At 42.9% G+C, this 21,157-nt stretch overlaps 2 protein-coding genes and 3 non-coding genes across 9 annotated transcripts in view; 3 read left to right on the top strand and 2 right to left on the bottom strand.

Moving 5' to 3' along the window:
• Positions 1-3,033: 3,033 nt before the first annotated feature.
• Positions 3,034-6,937, bottom strand: npffl (neuropeptide FF-amide peptide precursor like). The gene is made up of 3 exons (XM_053867214.1): positions 6,794-6,937; positions 5,397-5,512; positions 3,034-3,151 (listed from the first exon to the last, which is right to left on the bottom strand). Exons 1-3 carry the CDS (start codon positions 6,935-6,937, stop codon positions 3,034-3,036), a joined length of 378 nt encoding a protein of 125 aa, XP_053723189.1.
• A 5-nt stretch (positions 6,938-6,942) lies between these two features.
• The window catches only part of itga7 (integrin, alpha 7), a 32,470-nt gene continuing 18,255 nt past the window's right edge, over positions 6,943-21,157 (bottom strand). For 3 of the 5 annotated variants that reach the window (XM_053867117.1, XM_053867118.1, XM_053867119.1), the window contains 19 exons: positions 20,739-20,935; positions 20,580-20,668; positions 17,189-17,316; positions 17,015-17,110; positions 16,877-16,938; positions 16,626-16,795; positions 16,233-16,382; positions 15,935-16,050; positions 15,167-15,353; positions 15,026-15,100; positions 14,673-14,752; positions 14,528-14,605; positions 13,994-14,096; positions 13,703-13,912; positions 13,517-13,633; positions 13,243-13,356; positions 13,037-13,135; positions 12,023-12,148; positions 8,615-10,434 (listed from right to left, as the gene is read on the bottom strand). In XM_053867117.1, coding sequence (XP_053723092.1) covers positions 10,279-10,434; positions 12,023-12,148; positions 13,037-13,135; positions 13,243-13,356; positions 13,517-13,633; positions 13,703-13,912; positions 13,994-14,096; positions 14,528-14,605; positions 14,673-14,752; positions 15,026-15,100; positions 15,167-15,353; positions 15,935-16,050; positions 16,233-16,382; positions 16,626-16,795; positions 16,877-16,938; positions 17,015-17,110; positions 17,189-17,316; positions 20,580-20,668; positions 20,739-20,935 — 2,353 coding nt within the window. In that variant the 3' untranslated portion in view covers positions 8,615-10,278. Of the gene's footprint in view, positions 7,018-8,614; positions 10,435-11,737; positions 11,894-12,022; positions 12,149-13,036; positions 13,136-13,242; positions 13,357-13,516; positions 13,634-13,702; positions 13,913-13,993; positions 14,097-14,527; positions 14,606-14,672; positions 14,753-15,025; positions 15,101-15,166; positions 15,354-15,934; positions 16,051-16,232; positions 16,383-16,625; positions 16,796-16,876; positions 16,939-17,014; positions 17,111-17,188; positions 17,317-20,579; positions 20,669-20,738; positions 20,936-21,157 lie in introns of those variants that run through there. The other 2 variants (XM_053867121.1, XM_053867120.1) reach the window with 2 other exon arrangements.
• trnar-ucg (transfer RNA arginine (anticodon UCG)) lies at positions 17,539-17,611 on the top strand. Its single transcript has one exon. It is a non-coding gene; the product is annotated as a tRNA-Arg (tRNA).
• On the top strand, positions 18,790-18,862 carry trnar-ucg (transfer RNA arginine (anticodon UCG)). The gene has a single exon. It is a non-coding gene; the product is annotated as a tRNA-Arg (tRNA).
• On the top strand, positions 19,700-19,772 carry trnar-ucg (transfer RNA arginine (anticodon UCG)). Its single transcript has one exon. It is a non-coding gene; the product is annotated as a tRNA-Arg (tRNA).

Genomic DNA, 21,157 nt, shown 5'->3' with positions numbered 1-21,157 from the left:
TTTGTCAAAGACAGAACAATTGGAGCCTAATTTTTGCTCCCTTTATTTACAAAAATGTACCCATCCTTTCCAAACTATGTTACCATCACTGATCACATACTTCCATTTGTTCTTTATGTTGGCCTTTCGCTCACCAATTTATCCACCAGGGGGCAGCCCAGACTCCACATTTATTACAGTTTTTAAACAAAAACGTTATCATATGTCGGGGTATCAGCTGTTTTATTTGGATCAGGTGCTGGACGGCCGCGACTTTGACGTGAGGCGCTTTGGGTACTCCATTTCAGGAGGTTTGGATGTAGATGAAAACCAGTACCCTGACTCGCTCCCTGACTCTCTGGTTAGGTCGGTTTCCGGGACATTTCCAGAGCACAGGAACCAGGAGACCTAGACTCCTGTGGGTCACAAAAGCCTCACCTCTTCGTGTCAGTGGGACAGCTTTAATTGCAGCACACAGATGTTTTTGTCGAACCCATGCAGACTCATGCAGTTTTAATGAATCCTTCTTTGACACCGCATTGATCCGAGTGCTCGGCAGCTGCACCTCCACCCGCACCCTTTTGTCTAAACAGCTCATTACACTGCTGTCAAATCATGACACCTCCTTTCAAAGTGGTTTTCTTTTCACGGTCTGTGTGGCAGCTTCTTTACCGAACACTGTTGCAATGGAAACACGTAAATAGTGACTGACTTTGTTTTGTCTGACACTAGTTCCTGCTCCCTCAGGTCTTTCATTGTCCAGGGTCTCAGGACTGACCGTCCCTGCCCTGTATCTATGCGTTTGTGTGCAGATGTGAGGCTATTGTGTGATTTTTTTTTCTCCCTTTTGTTGCCTAGGATTACCCTTCTTACCCTGGCACTCTGGTTTCCTCCCCCAATAACATCCTATAGACAAACGGGTAGAGACAAAATGGGTAGAGACAGACTTGGGGTGATGTCCAGGGTCTCCCCAGGACATGCCTCTCGCCCTGTGTAGCTAAGACGGACTTCAGCCAGCTCTGTAAATGGAACTCTAAACATTAGCTGAACAGTGTGTTGTTTCTTCAAAGATATGAATATTGATTTCCACAAATAAATGAAGCAAAGTAAAAAAAAAATACTGCCATACATGCTCCTGGCTGGTCCATGAGAAGAAGACGGCTTCACAAAGGACATCTATGGTCTGGAGCTGATGTTTTATTTGTTTTTATTTTGTTTGTTTGTAATATAAAGTGCTACAATTCTGTCCGCCACCTGACGTTTTTAAGAGTGATTGACACATGCCCCATCGCCCTGTCTTACTTTTATGAGCAACTTCCTGCTCCCTCTGTTTTCTCTTCCTCTCTTCCAGGACTGGAGGCGTCTCCTGCTGTTCCCATCCAAACAGGCGCCGCAGACACACACACACACACCTGATCCCAATTCTCCAATCCCACTGTCTGTATTTGAACACCTGCCTCAAGTCCACCAGCATCAGTTTGTTGTGTGTCTGTTTGTCCTCACTTTGGCATGACCCTCTGTGCTCGTGTTCTGGGCTCCGTGTTGATGAAACTTTGCTACACCTTGCACTTTTTCCTCAAGCTTTTTGAGTGTGTAAGTTTTCTAATTGTCCCCCTTTGTTTTGCCGTGTGTCTGTTGCCTGCTCCTCTCCTCCCAATCCTTTGGACTTATTGGACTTTGTACCGTGCCTTGGACACTGGTTTTACCTTTTGCTTGTGCATTGCGATGCTTGTTTTATTCCACCCGCTGGGACAATTAGAATTTGCTTCTTGGACTCTGTCCCCCTCTTGCTGTCGAGGTTGAGTCTTGTTTTCGTTTGCACTTTCTGTCCCTCTAGTGTAGAGGGTGAGTTTTGTTGTGTTTGAGTTTGTCTTGTTGAATTTGTTGGAACTTTCTTTGCACTTTCGTCTCCTCCCAGCAGCACATGGGTCTCCCGTCTCAAATTGTTACAGCAATGAGTTTTTTGTGAAACAGCCGCAAACCAGCAACCTCTCCGATGCGAGTGGCCCTATTAAATTTACCTCAGATGAGCTTCAAAATTGGGGTCGACAAAAAGAGCCGTGCACATCACACTGGTGATATTCAGACATCACCCAATGTGAGGGTCATGTTTACCAAACATGGCCGCCTAAAACAAAAATACGTTGCACTAACCAAAATAATCTGGAAACTTCGTGGACCATGGAGAACATACGTGTCAGAGGTGAATAGCTCAACAATCACAACTGGGTCTTTGTCTTCTTAAACTCCAGGTGAAATCTAGAAATTATTAAAAGAACATGCATCAAAAAAGCTGCAGGAAAATGCTGTTTTCAGATCCCTCAGGTCATGTTGGCATGGAGAGGTTGCTTTATGTTGAGGGATTGAAATGGACTTGTTTTTGTTGAAGTGGAAGTTTAGATACCTAGCACCTGAAATGGCTTTGAATCATGCCCAACTGTGCGCCAGCCAGCTCCTGCACGACGACGACTCCTCAGCCACAGCTGGGAGAAGACTGCAGAGCCTCCTCCTGTGAGATTGACGCGTCTTCCCTCCCGACAATTGGCTGCGGAACTGGCTGTGTAAAGTAATTGCTGGTTGCTGGTCTTTAATTAGCGCCGCAGCTCTTTGTGTGTTGCTTCCCCCTTTGGATTTTAAATCCAAACACAAACAGCCAAGGAAGAATGTGACGGGAAGCTTTATCTCCGTCACTCAGTCTGATGTTGGAGACGATGGGTGAATATCGTCTCAGCCACACGTGTCGGTCATGAATATTCATGCTGAACCTGAGCAGCTGCTGGAATTTACATCACAAATGACTGAACAGATGTTGAATTGCCACAACAATTTGTAGTTACCGCTGCCATTGAATACAGCCACCTTGCTTAATTATCATCAGTATTCATGAGGATTTCTGAGTCAATAGCTGTGTACTATTGATGGTGTTTTCCTCAGATCAAAACGAAGGATTACAGAAGAGAGTGGCGAGTCACAGGTAGAACAATATTCTCTTTATTTAGCCACATTCATTTTCATAGGCTTCTCTTCTTATTTGGTTGGTGCTCCATTCCCTGGTTACTTCTTGCCGAATCTCTGCGGCACGGCCATGCTCCAGATCTGACCAGGAGGAACCTCAAAGTTACGGGAATGGATCTGCTCCTCGGGTACCTGACCTCTGGTGTTGCGTCCAAATCTGATCAGAATCAGAATCAGCGTTATTGCCATGGTCAGTGAGGATCCCACCGGCGAGGAAAGTGCTTTGGAATAATGTGCTGTCATGAACAAAAACAAAATAAAATGATGGCAAATAGGCCAGAACGCAGCACGCCGCTGCAGCACTCTCCGCTGCAGCACTCTCCGCACAGACCACGGATATATTCAGAAGATTCCTGGATCCAGATGGTGATCCGGAACACCACCAGACTGGGATCATGGTTTTGAAATCCATTGGTCATTTTTGACACCTGCAAGGACCTGTCTCGGTCTCAGACTGGGCGGGTTGGCGGTTTCTATTCTAGACCAGACCGACGGAGAAAACTGTCGTCATATGGTAACCATAAGGATTCTGGCTGTTTGTTCAGTTCTGCTGTGTTTGCTGGAGTTTCAAAGTAATATACAAAAGGGCCACAGCAGGTGTATTTTGTTGTTGTTGTATTTTGTTGTTTTAGTATTTTGTTTCAACTAATAAGGAGGATACCCAATAGGATGTCTGAAGCAAATTGTCAGACTGGAGCTGCTTGTTTCAGGTGACACCTCTTTGCTTGGACTACATGTGCTGCTTTCATTGGAACATAATATGGTAAATAATGACGTGAGTTTCCACTATGTTTGTCATGTGATTTATGATTTATTTGCTTGTGGAAACACGTGTTAGGACTACAAATCAAACGTGGCATGTATGGCGTCACAGCAGACTCCAACTGCTCCGGCACTAAGGCACTAAAGGTACTAAACTATCTCAGGTAGAAGATAGCTCACATGAGCTGACTTTGTAAAACCGTGACACTGTAGAGCTTGACCTGCATGCTAGCTTTCACTTGAGTCGCCGACGTGTGCGAGGTGCATTATACTTCGCTACTACATACCACACAAAACCTAAAGTAACTTTTCAAAAAGCAGTGCTGCCACAGCATAAGAATGTATCCCCTGTTCTGTGTTTATACTATCTCTCTATTGACTCCCGTTCATAACCAGATGGCTGTGACTCAGCCTCAGTACTCTCAGTACTCTAAAATATAACTTGCTGTCCCAGCATGTATCGCAGGATGAATAGGTTCCTCTCGGCTGCTGTTTACTCTCTGTGAGTGATGTGAGTGGGATTATGTTTGCAATGTGCTCTGTGGGCTAAAAAAAAGTATAATCTTTTTATTATTTCCCTTTTTTGGCTCAGTTTGCGGCATTAAAATGAGGTTTGATGCCCCGCGCAGAAAAGGGTTGTTTTTTAGATATATATTTTTTCTTATCATTTTTATACATTTCACAATTGTTTAACTTAAGCATGCAGAAGCAGTCCATTTTCCCCATTGAGGAACCGGTAAAATTGAAATCAGACCAGCTGAATACCACGTGGACTTAACTTAATATTGCGTGCTACTTTTCAGTGTTGTATGTTGTGTTGTATATCTCAACCAAATATCTGCAAATAGCTCAGTACAGTTTAATATTTGCCAACTCAATTAACCATGTGGCCTCTTAGTGAAACATATCAAATTCTGTCCACCTTTTTTCACCTTTCAGTGTCCTGATCCTCTAAGACAGTGATTTTTAACCACAGGGCTGGGGCCGATGGTTGGGCCGTGAGCGCCTCCCAGAGGGCTGCTAGAGCCACAAGACAGTTTTAATACAGTAGCCATGTATGGTGGCAGTAGTGTGTCACTGAATTGACTTGACTTGCAAATCTGTGATAGTTAACTATGGAGAAGTTCTTGAAAAGGTTACAAGATTTTGGTTTGTTTACATGTAAGTAGATTAAACATGGGTTTTGGATCACAAATGAAATCTTACTTAAATGGGCCCTCAGGTCCATTGGTTCTGGGAAAGTTGGGCCCCGAGATCAAAAAGGTTAAGAACCCCAGGTCTCGGGAGCCATTTCCACGTCTCATTGTTCTCTTCAGTATCAACACTTTAAATTGGATTTTATCCTGGTGTAACATGGATGTTTCAAGTTGTGTTTTTTGAATCTCCTCTTTCGCAGAACTCTCCACTTTCCCTCAAATTTGCACATTCCAGTCTGCCTCTGTGCTTCTGAGTCCTCGCTCTCTGACGGCTGCTCTGAATTGAATCACTCCAATCCTGGAATGATAGATTTCACCGGTGCCCCAAAAGTGATGAAATTATCAACTTTTCCCGAGACGTGTACTTTTGGAAAGTTGTGTTATGAAGACAAACGGAAGCATAATGATGCTCAACATGAGAGTGATGATGATGATGGCACTGACCTCTGGGGTTGGTGGAGAACAGAGTTTCTGGCTTCTCTCTCTGATCCGAGCAGCAGGGCTCTGAGCAGCGAGGGCAGCAGGCGGTCGTAGGTGTCGACGCTTGTGTTCTCGCTCTCCTGCAAACACACAGCAGAGCATGTGACGTCTGCAGGAGAGAAGCTCCAAGCATTGTTATTATTGGTTCCCTAATGGAGGGTGGCTGGTGCCTGTCCCAGCTACTAGGGGTGAGAGGCAGAGGACACCCTGAACAGCTTCTCAGCAGCTTTTCACCCATGTTTGACTGCGGGAGGAAACCAGAGTGCACATACAAACTCCAAAAAGGAATGAACCCAGGTCAAGAGTTGTCTCAAGCAGAACCGGAACCATCTTCCTGTCAGGCTGCAGCATGAACTACTGAAGCGGCTGGTGTCAGAGGCTGCGTCCCTGAGGGCTTAACAAGGTAGTCCGTCCGTCTGTCTGTCTTCAGCCTGGAACAAGTTTCTGTTTACACTGAGTTTTGTGCTCCTCATGCTCTCACGTCTCATGACCTGAATCCATCACAGTGTTGCATGCAGAGCAGCTTCTTCTGAATTCTTAATGTGTGTAGTGATTTACATTCAACGTCACACAGGCTCCAATGACAAAAATGTTCAAAACGTCTGCGTCCGTCAGTCTTATCTTTGTCATTAAACGCAAAATGCTTCATCGCCTGTCTCTTTTCTCACACGTCAACTCAACCATTTTTATCCTCCACTCCATGAAAGACTTAGTGGCGGTGTTGAGTCTGGTTCTGAGAAGAAGCGATGTCGACTCCGGCAGCCACTCGCTGAGAGCCACTCGTACATGCAAATTTCTTGTGTTGCCTTCATGGGTCCAAACCTCTGAGTCACTTCACAACCTCAGTCAAGTTGTTTGTTCTCATGACGACGGCTAGATGTGGGCAGCAGTCACCTCCGTGTGAGTGAGGAGATATTCGTGACTGAAGAAACCCTCAAAAGAAGCGGCTGTTTCCATTGATAAAAATGTTTTCTGTTCACTGTTAAATATGAATAAATATAAGGGTCAGCTCAGAACTGAGGGACGTCCCAGGCGCAATATTATATATGATCTGTATCCAAAGTAAAGGACGTCCGACACGTCCTGAGAGCAAATCTAAACAAACAATTTGTTAAGTAAACAATGGCAATGTTCTCTTGTCCCAGAGGTCCTGACTCAAAATGGTAATGAAAATCTCACCAGTCTTTGCTTAACTTTTTTCAAAACTTTTTTGATTGACTTTTTATAAAGTGCAGTCAAGATCGGGGTCCTGATAGAAAACCTTGAATCCCATCTCTAGTTCTCAGGCAGTTTCTGCTTGGCAGTTTTGAGCTACGTAGACCCGACTAAAGACTGAAGATCGAAGCATGAGGAAATCTCACCATCTCCAGCAGGCGGTCCAGAACCTTCTCCTCCGAACTGCTCGGCAGGACCTCGTCCGGAGTGTTTTGAGCATGCAGCGCCTGGCTGGCGCCTGCCAGAGCCACGATCATGGCGAGGAGAGTCACGGCAGCCGCTGTGTCCATGTTCTGTTGATGCTTCTAGGGTTGCAGGTATGTGTCCTCCTGGTGCGAGCTCCAGTGGCCTTTTATACACCTTTCAGTTGCTGGCTCAAGGCCCCAGGAGAGCGGGAGAAGGACGCCACGGTACGACCGGGAATAAGGGACAGGATGGAGAACAGAAAAGGGCCATTTAGCAGACTCAAGACATTAGTGATGACTGAGCTCCAGGGAGGGTCCTTAGGAGGGTCCTCAGGGTGGTTAGACTTCCAGTTATTAAACAGATAAATCCCTGCAAATGGTCGCCGAGCCACCAGTCTGGTCCAGAATGGATGCAACATATATTCCTAATGTTCATCTCCCAACTGCAGTTGGCACTTGAAGGAAGTTGGACTACTTAATAATAAATGTGAACGGTACAGATCTTTTTGGTAACTTGAAGATGACATTAACGTTTTAGGTTTCCCATTTGTTTATGGACCAAACACTCAATGAACAAGAGGTCCCGAAACTTTTGGTGTTGAAGCACCTTCGATAGTAGATGTTAGATGTTCGATAGTTGTGCAAAAGTGTCCCGGTTAAGGACAGCCATTTGTTTTGGATGGTTAGGTTAAGGGTGAGAGGTTAGCGATAGAGTTATATCAATGACAGGTCTTGAAAAATGTAGCAAAACAAATGTGTGCATATAAGATAATAAGAATTCAAAATAACTGGGTCATTGGGTTCGGATGGTTGGGCGTAAGGTGTGAGCCTGGGGAAAGCAGTAGGGCAGTGACAGGTCCTCGCAAAGATGGTGCGACAAACCTGTGTGTGTTAGGTTACAATGAGTCACTGCGGCCAATAATGGAGGCAACATCAACAGATTTGTCTCGTCAAAGAAGCTAATGGGTCAGAATCGGCTTAACACCAACTGTTTTAGTTGCCATGACAACCCAAGCGACGTCCAACAGCTTCATGTCAGCATTTGTTCACATGGAAAAGGTGTTCCGGAAGCAACAAGTCAGACTCCACTTCGCGTTTTTGATCCTGCCATTAGAGACATGCGGTTGTTAAACCTCCACTGTACTTTGTACCTTCCAGCAATGATCCCAAAACAAATGCACAGACCCTGTGTTTTCATTCTCAAAACCTTTCGCTTGTCTCCATCGACCGGAGATTCAACTAGATGACATACTAACTCTTAATACTGTACTAACTAATATCAATGTTGGGAAGTAACCCAACCAAAAATGCCAGACATTTCAAGTAGAAAAATGTAAAAAATGCTCTCCATGAAGATTAAAAAATAAAATGTATATTAAAAATATATATATACACACACACATATATTTAATAAATAGCGTTAGTAAAATGGCTTCAAAATTGATCGAGATTGATAAATACAATGATTCTCCATTGCATTTGAATTTCACAAAATATAATATGTATTATTTAAAAATTGTTAAGGTGGTTTATCTGACCTCACATTGTACTTTTTAATACTTCTTAACATATTAATTTTATGAATTTGTTGCTGAAATCATCGATGCTTGAAACAGCAATTCCTGCTGCACTTCAAATTTAATTCATGTCTAAAGTATTTTTCAATGGTAGTTTTTGGAGTTTGGGGGTTTTAACTTTTTATTTTTTTTCAACCTTAACCAGCTTCTTTGTCTCTCTCTGTCGGCCACTACATGAGCTGCATGACTGACCAGCCCAGTGACCACACCCGGTCATCAGAGACGAGTGTTTCCTCCTTTTATTTACAATGTTAAAACAGTGCAACGCAACAAAGACAAATAAATAAAACACTGAGTCAATGAAAACCGGGGAACGAAACCGCCATGCAGCTAATACAAGATTGTCCAGCAATAACTTTAGTAAAACGTTGACTCTTCGTGCGTCATTGACCCCAATATTTCATGTTTTTAAACATTAGTTGCTTCAGTGTTCCTCCCAGCAGGATTCAATAAGTTGCCTCAAGTTGTTCGTCAGTAGCTTCCGCTCCTCTACTCTCAAATGCTTTAAGGCACTTTTTAAGTCGCTAAAACAATTTCTAACAACAGCCTCGATGAATGTACAAAAACTAAAAAAATACTAAAATCAAAAACTAAAACGCTTGGTGGTAGAAGTACTGCTGGGAATCAAAACATGTCAGATTGTTGAAATTATCCAGCAAATTACATTCACTTGAATGACAAAAATAATCAAATAACAATCCAAATATTAATTCAATAAGAAAGCTATTATTTCTCAAAAAATATTTTTTAAATCATTAAAAAAATGTTAATCATTTATCATTTAATGTCTAAATATAATTAGTTAAACAAACAATACAGGGAAGAAAAGTTTGTTTTTTTCCCCCAACAAATTAAATTTTTTCAAGTGAATATAATTTGCATGCTGACTTGCTCATATTTCCTCTGAATGTTTACTTAATTTGGTTTCCATGCTAGAACAGTCCTGCAGTCACGGCGTTTCTTTTTCTTTTACAATCAAGTATTCTGGAACAGAACATTTGACTTAAAGGTCATGAAAATATCTTCCCATAATATACAAAAACACATCCGTTTCAGCCACAAAGCGACACATTCCTGTGTATTTTCTCACGTAGTCGTTCCTCATCATTGCTAGCTAGCTATATTAAAACCCCAAAATATCAGTTGTGGATATAAAAAGTGTTGTCCGTCTTGTAGAAGTTGCCTTGTCTCCTGCAGGCCGCCGCGTCTCCAGCGACGTCCGGTGTTCAGCTACACTGTATGACCAAAAGTATCTGCTCACTCATCCAAATGATCAGAGTCAGGAGAAATGCGGTTGTAACATTTCCTCGCTCCTCAATATTCCACAGTCATCTGTCAGCTTTATTATAAAGAACATGGAAGAGTTTGGGAAGAACCGCAACTCAGCCACATAGTGGTCGAAGAGGGGTCAGCGGATGCTGAGGCCCATCGTGCAGAGGTGGCTGACTTTCTGCACAGTCAATTGCTACAGAGCTCCAGACTTCATGTGGCCCTCAGATGAGCCACAGAGAGCTTCATCCAAGCCAAACATCACCAAGTGCAATGCAAAGTGCCGTGGTGTAAAGCAGTGGTGCTTCACTGCTTAAGTTCATGTGTGAGTCAAGGCAGGCGAGCAAACACTTTTGGTCATACAGTGTATGTCGGCGTGATTGTGCGCTCATGCATGTCGTCGCTCAGTCGGACCCGCTGACATCCGCCCGCGACACATCATTTCACATCAAGCAGCGATATTGTTCAACAAGTTTCCCCCAAGCCGTCAGCAGGCTGCAGTGTTGGAGAGTCTGGCGCCCCCTGCTGGCCGGTGCGGACACAGACGTGTGCGCGCGAGAGAGTTTAGTGTGTTCCAGTTCACGAGGAGACAGAATGGCATTACGAGGTCCCGTCGCTCCAGTGTGTGGCCCACTCTTTCTTGTGCACCACGCCGGACTTCTCCGTGTGGAACTGGGGGCGGTGCTCACGCGGGATCTTCACCGCGTGGTACTGGGGCAGCTTGTCTTTAATGTGAGCGCGACGGAAGAAGCCACACTGGAGGAGTCAGAGCAAGCAGTTAGCGCCATCCATTCATCTGCCAATATGACTCAGTTTTCATCCTTCTTTCAAGAGGAAAATTATTGTTTCTCATGATCAGTTAGAGGATGAGTGGAACTTGAGAAATCACTTCACAGCAAACACATTCAAACTCTCAGCATGGTGTCATATAGTGAGACTCAACCGTGACTGAGCAGAAGCGGTGCACGTGACGTCAGCTCTATAACCAGAGATGGTGATATGAATAACAGCGACTACAGATGGTTTAGACGCCCCAGACTGGATGAGAGACTGCTTCACCTGCACACACGCCACCTCACATGCAACATGTAACATGTAATCCTCAGAATTGAGAGTGAAATTCTCTCTTATTAAAAGGCAACAGAACAATTTCCTACATGTTCCTTTGTAAGATCTGTCAATAAACTGGCAATATTAGTCTTTAAAAATGCGTTTTGAGAAACAGGTGGACTTCATATTGAATTGTGATTTAACAACTACTGCACAAAATAATCTTCATGATCTATTGAAAAATGAAAAATGCTTTGTGTGGATTATTTATATCATTACACATATATTATATTATTATTATTATTGTTGTTGTTGTTGTTTTTTTTTTGTAAATACTAACACAATGTACAGAACTCGAACTATCTGGAGTAGTGTGACTTCCCAACTCATCCATGTTTTCATCCATCAGCTCGATCCCTAAAATCAAATATGATAGAAAATAACTTTTTGTATTTGAAATCTGCAAGATGGTTTGACATACATTACAGACGAATATCTTTGATCAGTATTGAACAGTGACCCATATTATAGTGTGGATGGGAAATAATGAAGATTTATGTTCACCTACACTAACATGAAAAAATTAAATCCCTAAATATCAAACTGCCCTAAGTCCAACTGTGACATAATAACCACTGTAATAATACAATAACGCAATGATTATCACTTAAAATCTTAAAAACAAATCTTTTAAAAAATCCTACAATATTTCAAAATCAAATAAATGTTAATATTATTATTTTTTGTTTTTCAGTTGCAGCTGAATTGTGAAATTAATCTAATAAATAACAGGGTTTAAAATGAATTATAACATTTTAATATTTGCTAGCAGTATGATCAAAGTTGAACCTGTGCACATCAGGTTAATTGTTGTTGTTTTCCCTTTAAAATATCAGTGAAATATATCCAGAGAGGTCAATCATTTCAGTTCCTCCATGGTCTTGTGTTAATGGCAACAGTGAGTCACACACCACGGCAGCGCGAGCAACAGAACTGTGTGGGCTTTTACCACTTGAGGAGGGGAGAGCAGGCCGGACTGACTCAGACTCAGCTATTATAGTTCTGACGCCTGCTTCTCCACCTCCGAGGGCTGGACCCCCAAATGGGCCCGATAGTACTCCGTCTCATAGTGTCGACGCGGCTGACTGCGTTTGAAGAACCCACACTGGGGCGACCACGGGCAAACGTAAGAGAGAGAGGTGGAGAGTGATATGAGATCCGTTAGAGCAGGGAACAGAAGGATGAGAGGACAGTTGAGAGACAGAGATGAATGGGAGGAGAGGATCATCGGTACCTTCCACAGGAGGAAGACCAGGAGGGTCAGCAGAAGGATTCCAGCCAGGATGGCGATGAGGATGATCCACCAGGGGATGTAGTACTGGTCGACCAGACCCGGCTCCGGATAGATCATCACTGGAACCTGTTGTATGGTATGACAACATGGGGAAGGGGGTCACATCAGTGAGGTGGAAAAATGGAGTTCAGCAGTAACCAATGAGTCTCTAACTGCAACTGTTGCAGTGCATTATGGGACGTATCACATGAGTGGTGGGATTATGATTTATAATGACATTAAGATGGGGGCCATTTATAATTATATGGTGGGGCCGGATTAACTTATTTATTTTTAATTTATTGGATTAATCTTACTCACTTTAATAACTGATTTATTGCCTGCAGGCCATTAATTTTATTTATTTATTTAAAAAAAATATTATCTTAATAACCTCAATAACTGATTTATTTATGTATTTATTTATTTATTATCTTTCACAAGTTTCTTCCTCACTTTTATTTATCTATTAAATTGAAATTGAAATGATTGAAATTAGAGTTGCAGATTTTCATGTTCTTTTTCACGCTGTTTTTAATCATTAGTTATATTTCTATTAGATGTTTATATTGTCTTGCATACATTAAAGACAGTTTGGATTGTGATATGACATAAAGCTTTGAAATAAAGCACTAATTTTTCATGTAATATCAATTGATGTAGCTTTCATGGCAGAATTAAATACCTACCTACCATTGCAACAAAACAAATTAATAAAATAAAAAAGATAAAAGAATAAACATTGAAATATCTTTGGTATTTTACTAATTTGTTTTGTAGATATATCTATAATATTATTATTACCAAAAATATTCTCACACATGAACTGAAAGGCAGAGGTGGCTCATACAGGTTAACTAACCTCTGACCTCCGAACTAGTCTAAAAAAATGTCTGGAGTTCTGGTTGTGCAGCAGCTGAAGGGTTAACCTGGCGTCTGGATTTTCATGCTGGTGTGACAAGCGCGCGTCGGTACCTGAGCAGCGGCGTCTTTCAGGACCAAATGTTTGATGCTGGACTTGACAGTGATGTTTGCTCGGACCAACAGCTCCAGTGCGCTGACAGCTGGAAACTCCTAAAACATACAGGTAGGAGATGATTGTTGGGATGTGAGCTGTCACTAGCACTTCCCCGAGAGGGATTTCTCAAAGTGATTTCTAAAAACCAGAGTGGATCTTTTACCTCAATGAAGGTGCTGTTCCATAGTCTGGCGTGGATCTTGAGGACAGCCTGACCAGAGAAGCTGTGGAGTGGACACTGGAAGAGGACACAGCGTGCCGATCCCAGGAGACAGTCCTGCAGCCGAAACAATGATGAGCTCAAAACCAGTTAAAATAATCTTTACTGACCTGTTTAAATTTATCATTATTTATTCAATTAATAATAATAAGAAGAAGAAGAAGAGGATGAAGTGAATTTGCTTCGCCTCACTCCCTCCATCTCTCATGTCACTCACCAGCTTGAGCGACTTCCTCCGCTCGGACGCCGCCACCGCTGGAGTCGTGCGTCCATCACTGTCTCTGCTTGTCACCTGACCTTCGTCATCAGGGTGCGAGCGCCGTGTTCGTCCCTCCTTTGAGAGTGTGACACTCTGAAGCCAAGCACTGCCAGAGAACTACTACTTTTTCTTCCCGCTGCTCACCTGGACTGACGTTGGTGGGGCCGGGAGCGAAGAGTCCGGCAGCTTGAGTGGATTCAGAGCTCCGGAGGGAAAACACTGAGTGCCAGTTTGACCCTGGAAGCTCAGACTGGCAGGATACAGGAGCCACTTTCCATTCTCTAACTCGTGTGGCCACATGATGTTAAGGAAGGCGGACCCAAGCGTCTGGAGGGCTTGACCCGGGTTAGACACCTGAAAGAGAAGATGACAAACAGTTCAGGCTCCTGCACGACTCAACACTTCAGTAACAACATCCAGTCGTCCGTCCCTCACCACAAACTCGAAGTTCACAGGGCTGCCGACGTCCTCCAGGCTGGTCATGGCACTTTCACCCCTCACCTCCCCGCTGAAGAACAACTGGTGAGGGTTGGCCAGTCTGCATGGAAAGACAACACTCAACCACTTGGTAAACAAACAAACAAAAAATGTATACATTAAAATAAAAATTAAAAAATAAATACAGTTATGAAACTAAAAAACAAAGGGTCTATTCGAAGCAAATAATAATTAGAACAAAAAAAATATTTATAGGGAGGGTGACATCGCATAGCTCTTTTAATGAAAATAAAAATGTATATTTCCAATGATTCATATTCTTTCCAATATAATAAAATGGGAAAATATAATATAAATTCCACATTAAATTAAATGAAATCCTGCAAAATTGTTTGCATGCTATACGCTTGACAGTAAAAGAAAATTGTTTTTCATTTAAAAAAATGTAGAAAATGATTAAAAGAAACTTGAAAAAGACTAATCTATAAATGAATCAAATATATTCCACTTTAAATATGAAACGCTACTCACCCACTGACCGACAGGGGGAGCTCAATCACCACTTTAGCATAGGCTGTGACCGGGAGCAGGTCGGACTGCTCACTGATGCTGAGGATACAAGACGGATGTTGAAGACTCGCACCTGCGCAGCTTTTTAAAGAAAAAAAAAACTTACGTGGTCAGAAGAAGATCGGCTGTTAATTCAGTTGTCTCGATAGTGATGTTGGTCGTGCTCAGGTTAATGGAGAACGTCAGCTGGAAAGTTTGGAAAATGCAGCAAAAATAATGTTAAAGTCGAATTTAAAAAAAGAGACGCTGTTTTATAGTTTTGACTTAATGCATTATTTGAAACTAAATATTTTTATCATGTAGATTTTTTTTAACCAAACTGAATCATGACATTAACAATAGTTTTCATTTGTTCCAATCCCTTAATATTTACATTAGATTTTTTTACAGGCATTACCTTGCACATATATAATAAGCCTTTCGTGCCTTAAGTTTCCTTTGACAGCGAGGATGAATTACCTTGGAGTCTCTCTTCATGGGGTTGCCTAAATCACATTCCACCTCTGAGCCGTTCTGGTTTGCTTGACACCTCATCTGAAACCAATTTTGAGAATAAACGTCTTGAACATTGACTGACTCGGCGTCTCAGTTTATCCCGACCTGAGGAGGGATTCTGGATCCGGCATATGAAAGAGTTTGTGGAAGAGAAATGAGCAGCTGAGCTGCATGGGCGTCGTCTCCGTCCTCGTCCGGCCTCTCGGGGTCAGAGGGCAGGTTGGTGACGGTGATCTCCAGGACCACCACCCGCTGGTCTTTGAGGGAGAAGACCTGAACGTTGTCCTCATCTCTGCATCGCAAAAAATAGCATTCATGGTTTGAAGATGAAGAATAATTATTGTTGTTATTACACTTGTTAGTCAGTCATTTCTGTACATAGATTCCTCTCCCATGCAGGTTTGTTTTTAATAGTCTTTTTAGTTTTTAAAATGCAGCTGTATGTAGTATCTTTCGTCCTATTTTCAGAATCTTTTTTATATTTACAATTGATTTTAACATTTTATGAAAAAGAAATGCATTTTAAAAAATGTGTTTTCACTCTTATTTTTTATTTATTTAATTGTCAATTTATTATTTTTAGATTGTTGTTTTTTAAGCATCAAAATATCTTGTATTTAACTTAAATTAAATGTAGTCTTGCTGAGCACCTTCCAAGCTCATATTAAGTTTTGATTTACTCCACATCACTGAATCTATTGACTAATTCAAAATAGTGAAGACATACACAATATGTCATTCAAGTTCAGACATAAACAAAAGCTATTCACCACATTGCAAATAAGGTCTTTGTCACCTAGCAACAGTCACACAGGCAACAGTTAACAGCATCCCAACCAGCTGCTGGCACAAAATGGGCCGTCGGTTACTAACTTTGGCAGCGGGGTGAAGAGGTCAGAGGTCAGAGGCCGTGTTCCAAAGCGGTAGCTCAGCTTCAGGTTGCTCTGACAGCTCTTGTCAACACCGCATCCCTCTCGCAGGAAGTTCACCTTCAGGGGGTCAATGAGACGTTCGTCAAAGAGCTGCTGCCAAACACTAAGAGCTCACGAAAAATATGCATCATTGCGAAGTGAGAAGCGACGAATCAGAAGGAGCTCAACAGACACTGACTCTAGAAAACTGCATGACATTATCAGGAATCTTGCGAGTGACTTTCCGTGTTGAGTCTCACCTCGGAGTGCTGTGTGTTGGAGACAGACATGTTCAGCACAGGAGGAAGTTTCTCCAGGCGTTTGACCCTGGAGTGACGGCGAGGCGGTACCGGCTTGATGGTGTGTGTGATCGCTAAAGTGATGGGCCGAAGTTTGTCCCGAATGTTCTCCTGCGCAGAGAGGGGCGGTCCAAAAACAAAACTGTATGAGAGTAGCTGCAAGATTAATATATTTACATATTTATCAGCATCTTAATGGTTTAAAACAATGTTCACTTTTTACATATGAGTATATATATATATATATATATATAATGATTATATATTATTTATTAAACGATGAAGGTTATTTTTCTTCTTCTTTTATTATTAATATTATTGTTATTATAATTATGTTTTAAAAAGGCCACTGACATGGAGCTGGAACACTGCAGTGGTGCATCCGGGGACTCGCTGGTTGTGAAGCTCCACTTCCTCCGTCTGAGTGTACTCCGGCTCCAGAGAGCTGCGACCGAGGAAGTTGACCCGATGAGGAAGACCCAGCTTCCTCCGCTCAGTGTCAGCTTCAAAGTGGACCACGAGAGCTGCAGAGGAGAGAAGGTGAAGAACTCGCTTGACACTGCTGATCTAAAGAAGGGCCTGAGCTAGTGCTGGGGAGGACTTACTGATGTGTGGAGAGTAGTGTTCTGGGTGGGCTGTGAAGAGGAAGCAGGCCTTGACCTCCACACTAAAATAGCCAGCGGGTGAGAGTTTTACTTGGTGGTTTTTGTTCCAGGAAAAGAAATTGGGCAGCCGTTTCTTACCAAACCCCATCTCTTCCTTTGCAGTTGTGCTGCTCCAGATCAATGTACTGCGGGCCAATCGATATTTCTCTGCGGATGTTGATCACTGGCCGAGACCTGGAGACACCCAACATTTGGTCAGTCCTGATATGGAAGAGCCAGGTTTTCTGTGTTTTCGTTGAGTGACAGAATTACCTGAATAGAACCACTGAATTGTTGAGTGAGCCCACAGCAATATCTGGGTACTGGTTTTCATCTATATCCAAACCTCCTGAAATGGAGTACCCAAAGCGCCTCACGTCAAAGTCGCGGCCGTCCAGCACCTGATCAAAATAAGACAGTTGATACCCCAACACATGTTATAGATTATAGACTGTCATCAGTTCGGAGTCTGAGCTGCCCCCTGGTGGATATATTGGTGAGAGCAAAGCCAACATAAAGAACACGTGGAAGTATGTGACGTGATAAATGGGCCTTTACAAGAGTGGCAAGCATTCTGTCTTTGACAAAAATGGACTCACTAGGATGAACAGCATCCTGCATGTGACTGCGTGGCCTAATGGATAAGGCGTCTGACTTCGGATCAGAAGATTGAGGGTTCGATTCCCTCCGTGGTTGAATGGCTTGTCCAGTTAGCACTTCTGCTAGTTATAGTCTCAGTAGACTTTGATTCTTTGTAGCTGTTTAGAATGAATTTCAGGCGCATTTAATGTATGTTATAAAGTTTCACACGGCCCTGGACACGGATGGTGCTACTGTCTGTATTTTGGCACAATTCCATAATGAATGTGGGCCCAACGTAGCAGTACCACCGTAAACCACCACCTTTACCAGTTAGCATCTCCAGTGCTTCTCACCTGTCCACTGTACATCTGCGTTCTCAATCATGAAAGAGTATCTGCACATTTTGTAATAAAATTTACATGAAACTGTTGCAGAATGAGCATTAAGGACCACCAGGCCCTACAGATCCGTATACGGATAGAAGGATCTGTCTGTTTTTCTGAAAGTTTCCCAACGCTTACGAATACGGGCCCAACGTCGCAGTACCAGCGTAAACCATGGGGTCAGTGTTGCTGTTACTACTCAATACTAATGTCTAATGAGACACGAAGGAGATACAACAATGGCAGAACTTCTCTGTCCTCCAGTCGCGATATATTTAACAGCCTCCTACAACGCTGCCTCAGTTTTCCTCTTTTATGCAAGAGATATGTTGTCAATACTACTTCCACAGTCGCCATGTTTGTTTTGGAGTCTGGGTGGGTGCCTCTGGCCCCATGGATATATTGTTGAATGCGATATCAATGTAAAGAAGGTATGAAAGTATGTGATCAGTGATGGTAACATTGTTTGGAAAGGACGGGTACATTTTTGTAAATAAAGGGAGCATAACTGGGTCTATAAATGTTCTTGTCTTTGCAAAAAATGGACTCACTAGGATCAATGTCTTCCAGCATGTGGCTGCGTGGCCTGACGGATAAGGAGTCTGACTTCGGATCAGAAGATTGGGGTTCGACTCCCTTCGTGGTCGAATATCTTTATATGGCTTCTCCAGTTAGCACTTCTGCTTGTTAGCGTCTCAGTAGACTCTGTGGAGTAGAACTTGCTTCTTTGACGATTGTTTGGTGCCCTTTAGAAGGAATTTCAGGCCCATTTATGTTCAAAGTTACATATTGACATGGACACGGACGGAGCCTACTGTCTGTGCTCTGCGTAACGGGAGCAAATAGTTTTGGTAATAGTTTTGACTTTGAAAAAAATTGACTTACTAGGATCAATGGCTCCCCACATGTGACTGCGTGGCCTAATGGATAAGGTGTCTGACTTCGGATCAGAAGATTGAGGGTTCGAGTCCCTTCGTGGTCGAATGGCTTCTCCAGTTAGCACTTCTGCTCGTGAGCGTCTGAGTAGACTCTCCTGAGTAGAGCTTGCTTCTCACCTGTTCACTGCGATCGTTTGCTGCTTTTTAGAATGAATTTGTGGTTGAATCTCTTACGGCTGCTTTACCAATTAGCACCTACAGTGCTTCTCACCTGTCCGCTGCACATCTGTGCACTCAATAATGGAGTATCTGAACATTTTGTAATGAAATTTACATGAAACTGTTGCAGAATGAGCATTAAGGACCATTGTGACCTACAGATCCGTATAATAATACGGACAGATCCTTCTGTGTGTATTTCTGCAAGTCTCCACAAAGCTTACGAATACAAAGCAGTACCACTGTAAACCATGCGGGCAGTGTTGCTGTTACTACTCAATACTGATGTCTAATGAGACACAAAGAAGATATAACAAGGGCAGAACTTCTCTGTCCTCCAGTTGCAATATATTTAACAGCCTCCAACAATGCTGCCTCAGTTTTCCTCTTTTGTGCAAGTGGTACGTTATCAACACTTCTTCCACAATATCAATACTTCTTTGTTATGGAGTCTGGGCAGGCCCCCTGGTGGATATATTGGTAAAAGCGATATCAACGTAAAGAAGGTATGGAAGCATGTGATCTGTGATGGTAACATTGTTTGGAAGGGACAAACAATGTTACCATCACTTTTTTTGTACATAAAGGGAGCATAAATGGGCCTTTACTACATTGGTATGTAACTGTTCTTTCTTTGCCAAAAATGAACTCACAAGGACGAGTATGTGACAAATGGGTCTCTAAGTCTTAAGTCTCACTCGGATCACCAGGAACCAGCATGTGACCGCGTGGCCTAACGGATAAGGCGTCTGACTTCGGATCAGAAGATTGAGGGTTCGAGTCCCTTCGTGGTCGAATCTCTTTATATGGCTTCTCCAGTTAGCACCCCTGCCAGCTCACGTCTCAACAGTGCTGGGCGACCAGTTCCACAAAGGACAGTAGTGGCTCCAGATCTTTGTTCCAACAAATCAAGACGACACCTTTTCACCTATCAGGTGTCACCAGTTGATTGTCTGTCTGGTGTTGCTTGTTTCATTTGAAGCCTCACTGGTTAAACATTGTGTGCTTAATCAGTTGGAATACAAACCTGCAGTTCACCTGCCAACAACACGTCTGTGTTCACAACAATTGTTTGCAGCTCTTTATAATGAAATATTTAAGGCCCATTTCAGGCCCATTTTTGCTCAACGTTACATACGGATCTGGATACGGACGGAGCCTACTGTCTGTGCTCTGCGTTCAATTTGTTTCCATTTCAGCACGATTCCACACAAGATTCCACGACGAATATGTGCCCAACAGAGGAGTACCAGTGAAAACCATAGGGGCAGTGATAAAAGATATAACAATGGCAGAAGTTCTCTGTCCTCTAGTCGTGATGTATTTAACAGCCTCCTGCAATGCTGCCTCAGTTTTCCTCCTTTGTGCAAAAACAAAATCAATACTTTTTCCACAGTCTGCATGTTTGTTTTGGAGTTTGTCGTCATAAACTTTTGACTCTGGGCAACTGCCCCTGGTGGATATATGGGTGAACACCAATACCAAACCAACGTAAAGAACACATCAACACATGGTCAGCAACGGTAACATTGTTTGAAACGGACGGGAACAATTTTGTATGTTAAGGGAGCATAAATGGGAGTTCACTAGTTTCATACACACCTGAGCTGGTTTTGTCTCGATTCCAGACTCAGAGCCTCTGTAGATGAAAACCTTCCCATCTCCATCAAACGGAGCCCCGACAGCAATATCTGAGAAAACAAACATATTATTTTAAGATGATTTATTGAGCTCCGTTGTTTTTTTGCGTTGAACTCCGACCTCCATATCCATCTTGGTCCAGATCTCCAACGTTGCTGACTGTCATTCCAAACATGGAGTCGTAGGTACCGTTGAGCCGAATGGGCCGAGCCTGATCGTCCCAATGTCCAAACGGGTTCAGGTAAATGTACACAGCGCCGCCGATCTCTGCCTTGCGGTCAAAGAAGTTTGGCGCTCCAATGATGAGGTCAGTCCAGCTGTGGAGACATAAGAACCCAACGTCAAACATCCCAGCAACAACCCAGTGAAATAACAAGGCAAGTAATCCTGCTGCAATAGACTATGCCCGGGGAAAACCGGATGGAGGTGGCATTCAAATGAAGCGCTGGAGGGCGAATGCCAAGAAAACCCAAGGGGTCATCGGCCTATCACTTTGTAGGGCCTTCATTCCACTCTGGATACTGCTGGATAATGCTACT

The sequence above is a fragment of the Synchiropus splendidus genome, chromosome 6 (assembly GCF_027744825.2).
Source record: "Synchiropus splendidus isolate RoL2022-P1 chromosome 6, RoL_Sspl_1.0, whole genome shotgun sequence".
NCBI classification, from domain to species: domain Eukaryota; kingdom Metazoa; phylum Chordata; class Actinopteri; order Syngnathiformes; family Callionymidae; genus Synchiropus; species Synchiropus splendidus.
This window is presented reverse-complemented; position numbering and strand designations above follow the sequence as displayed.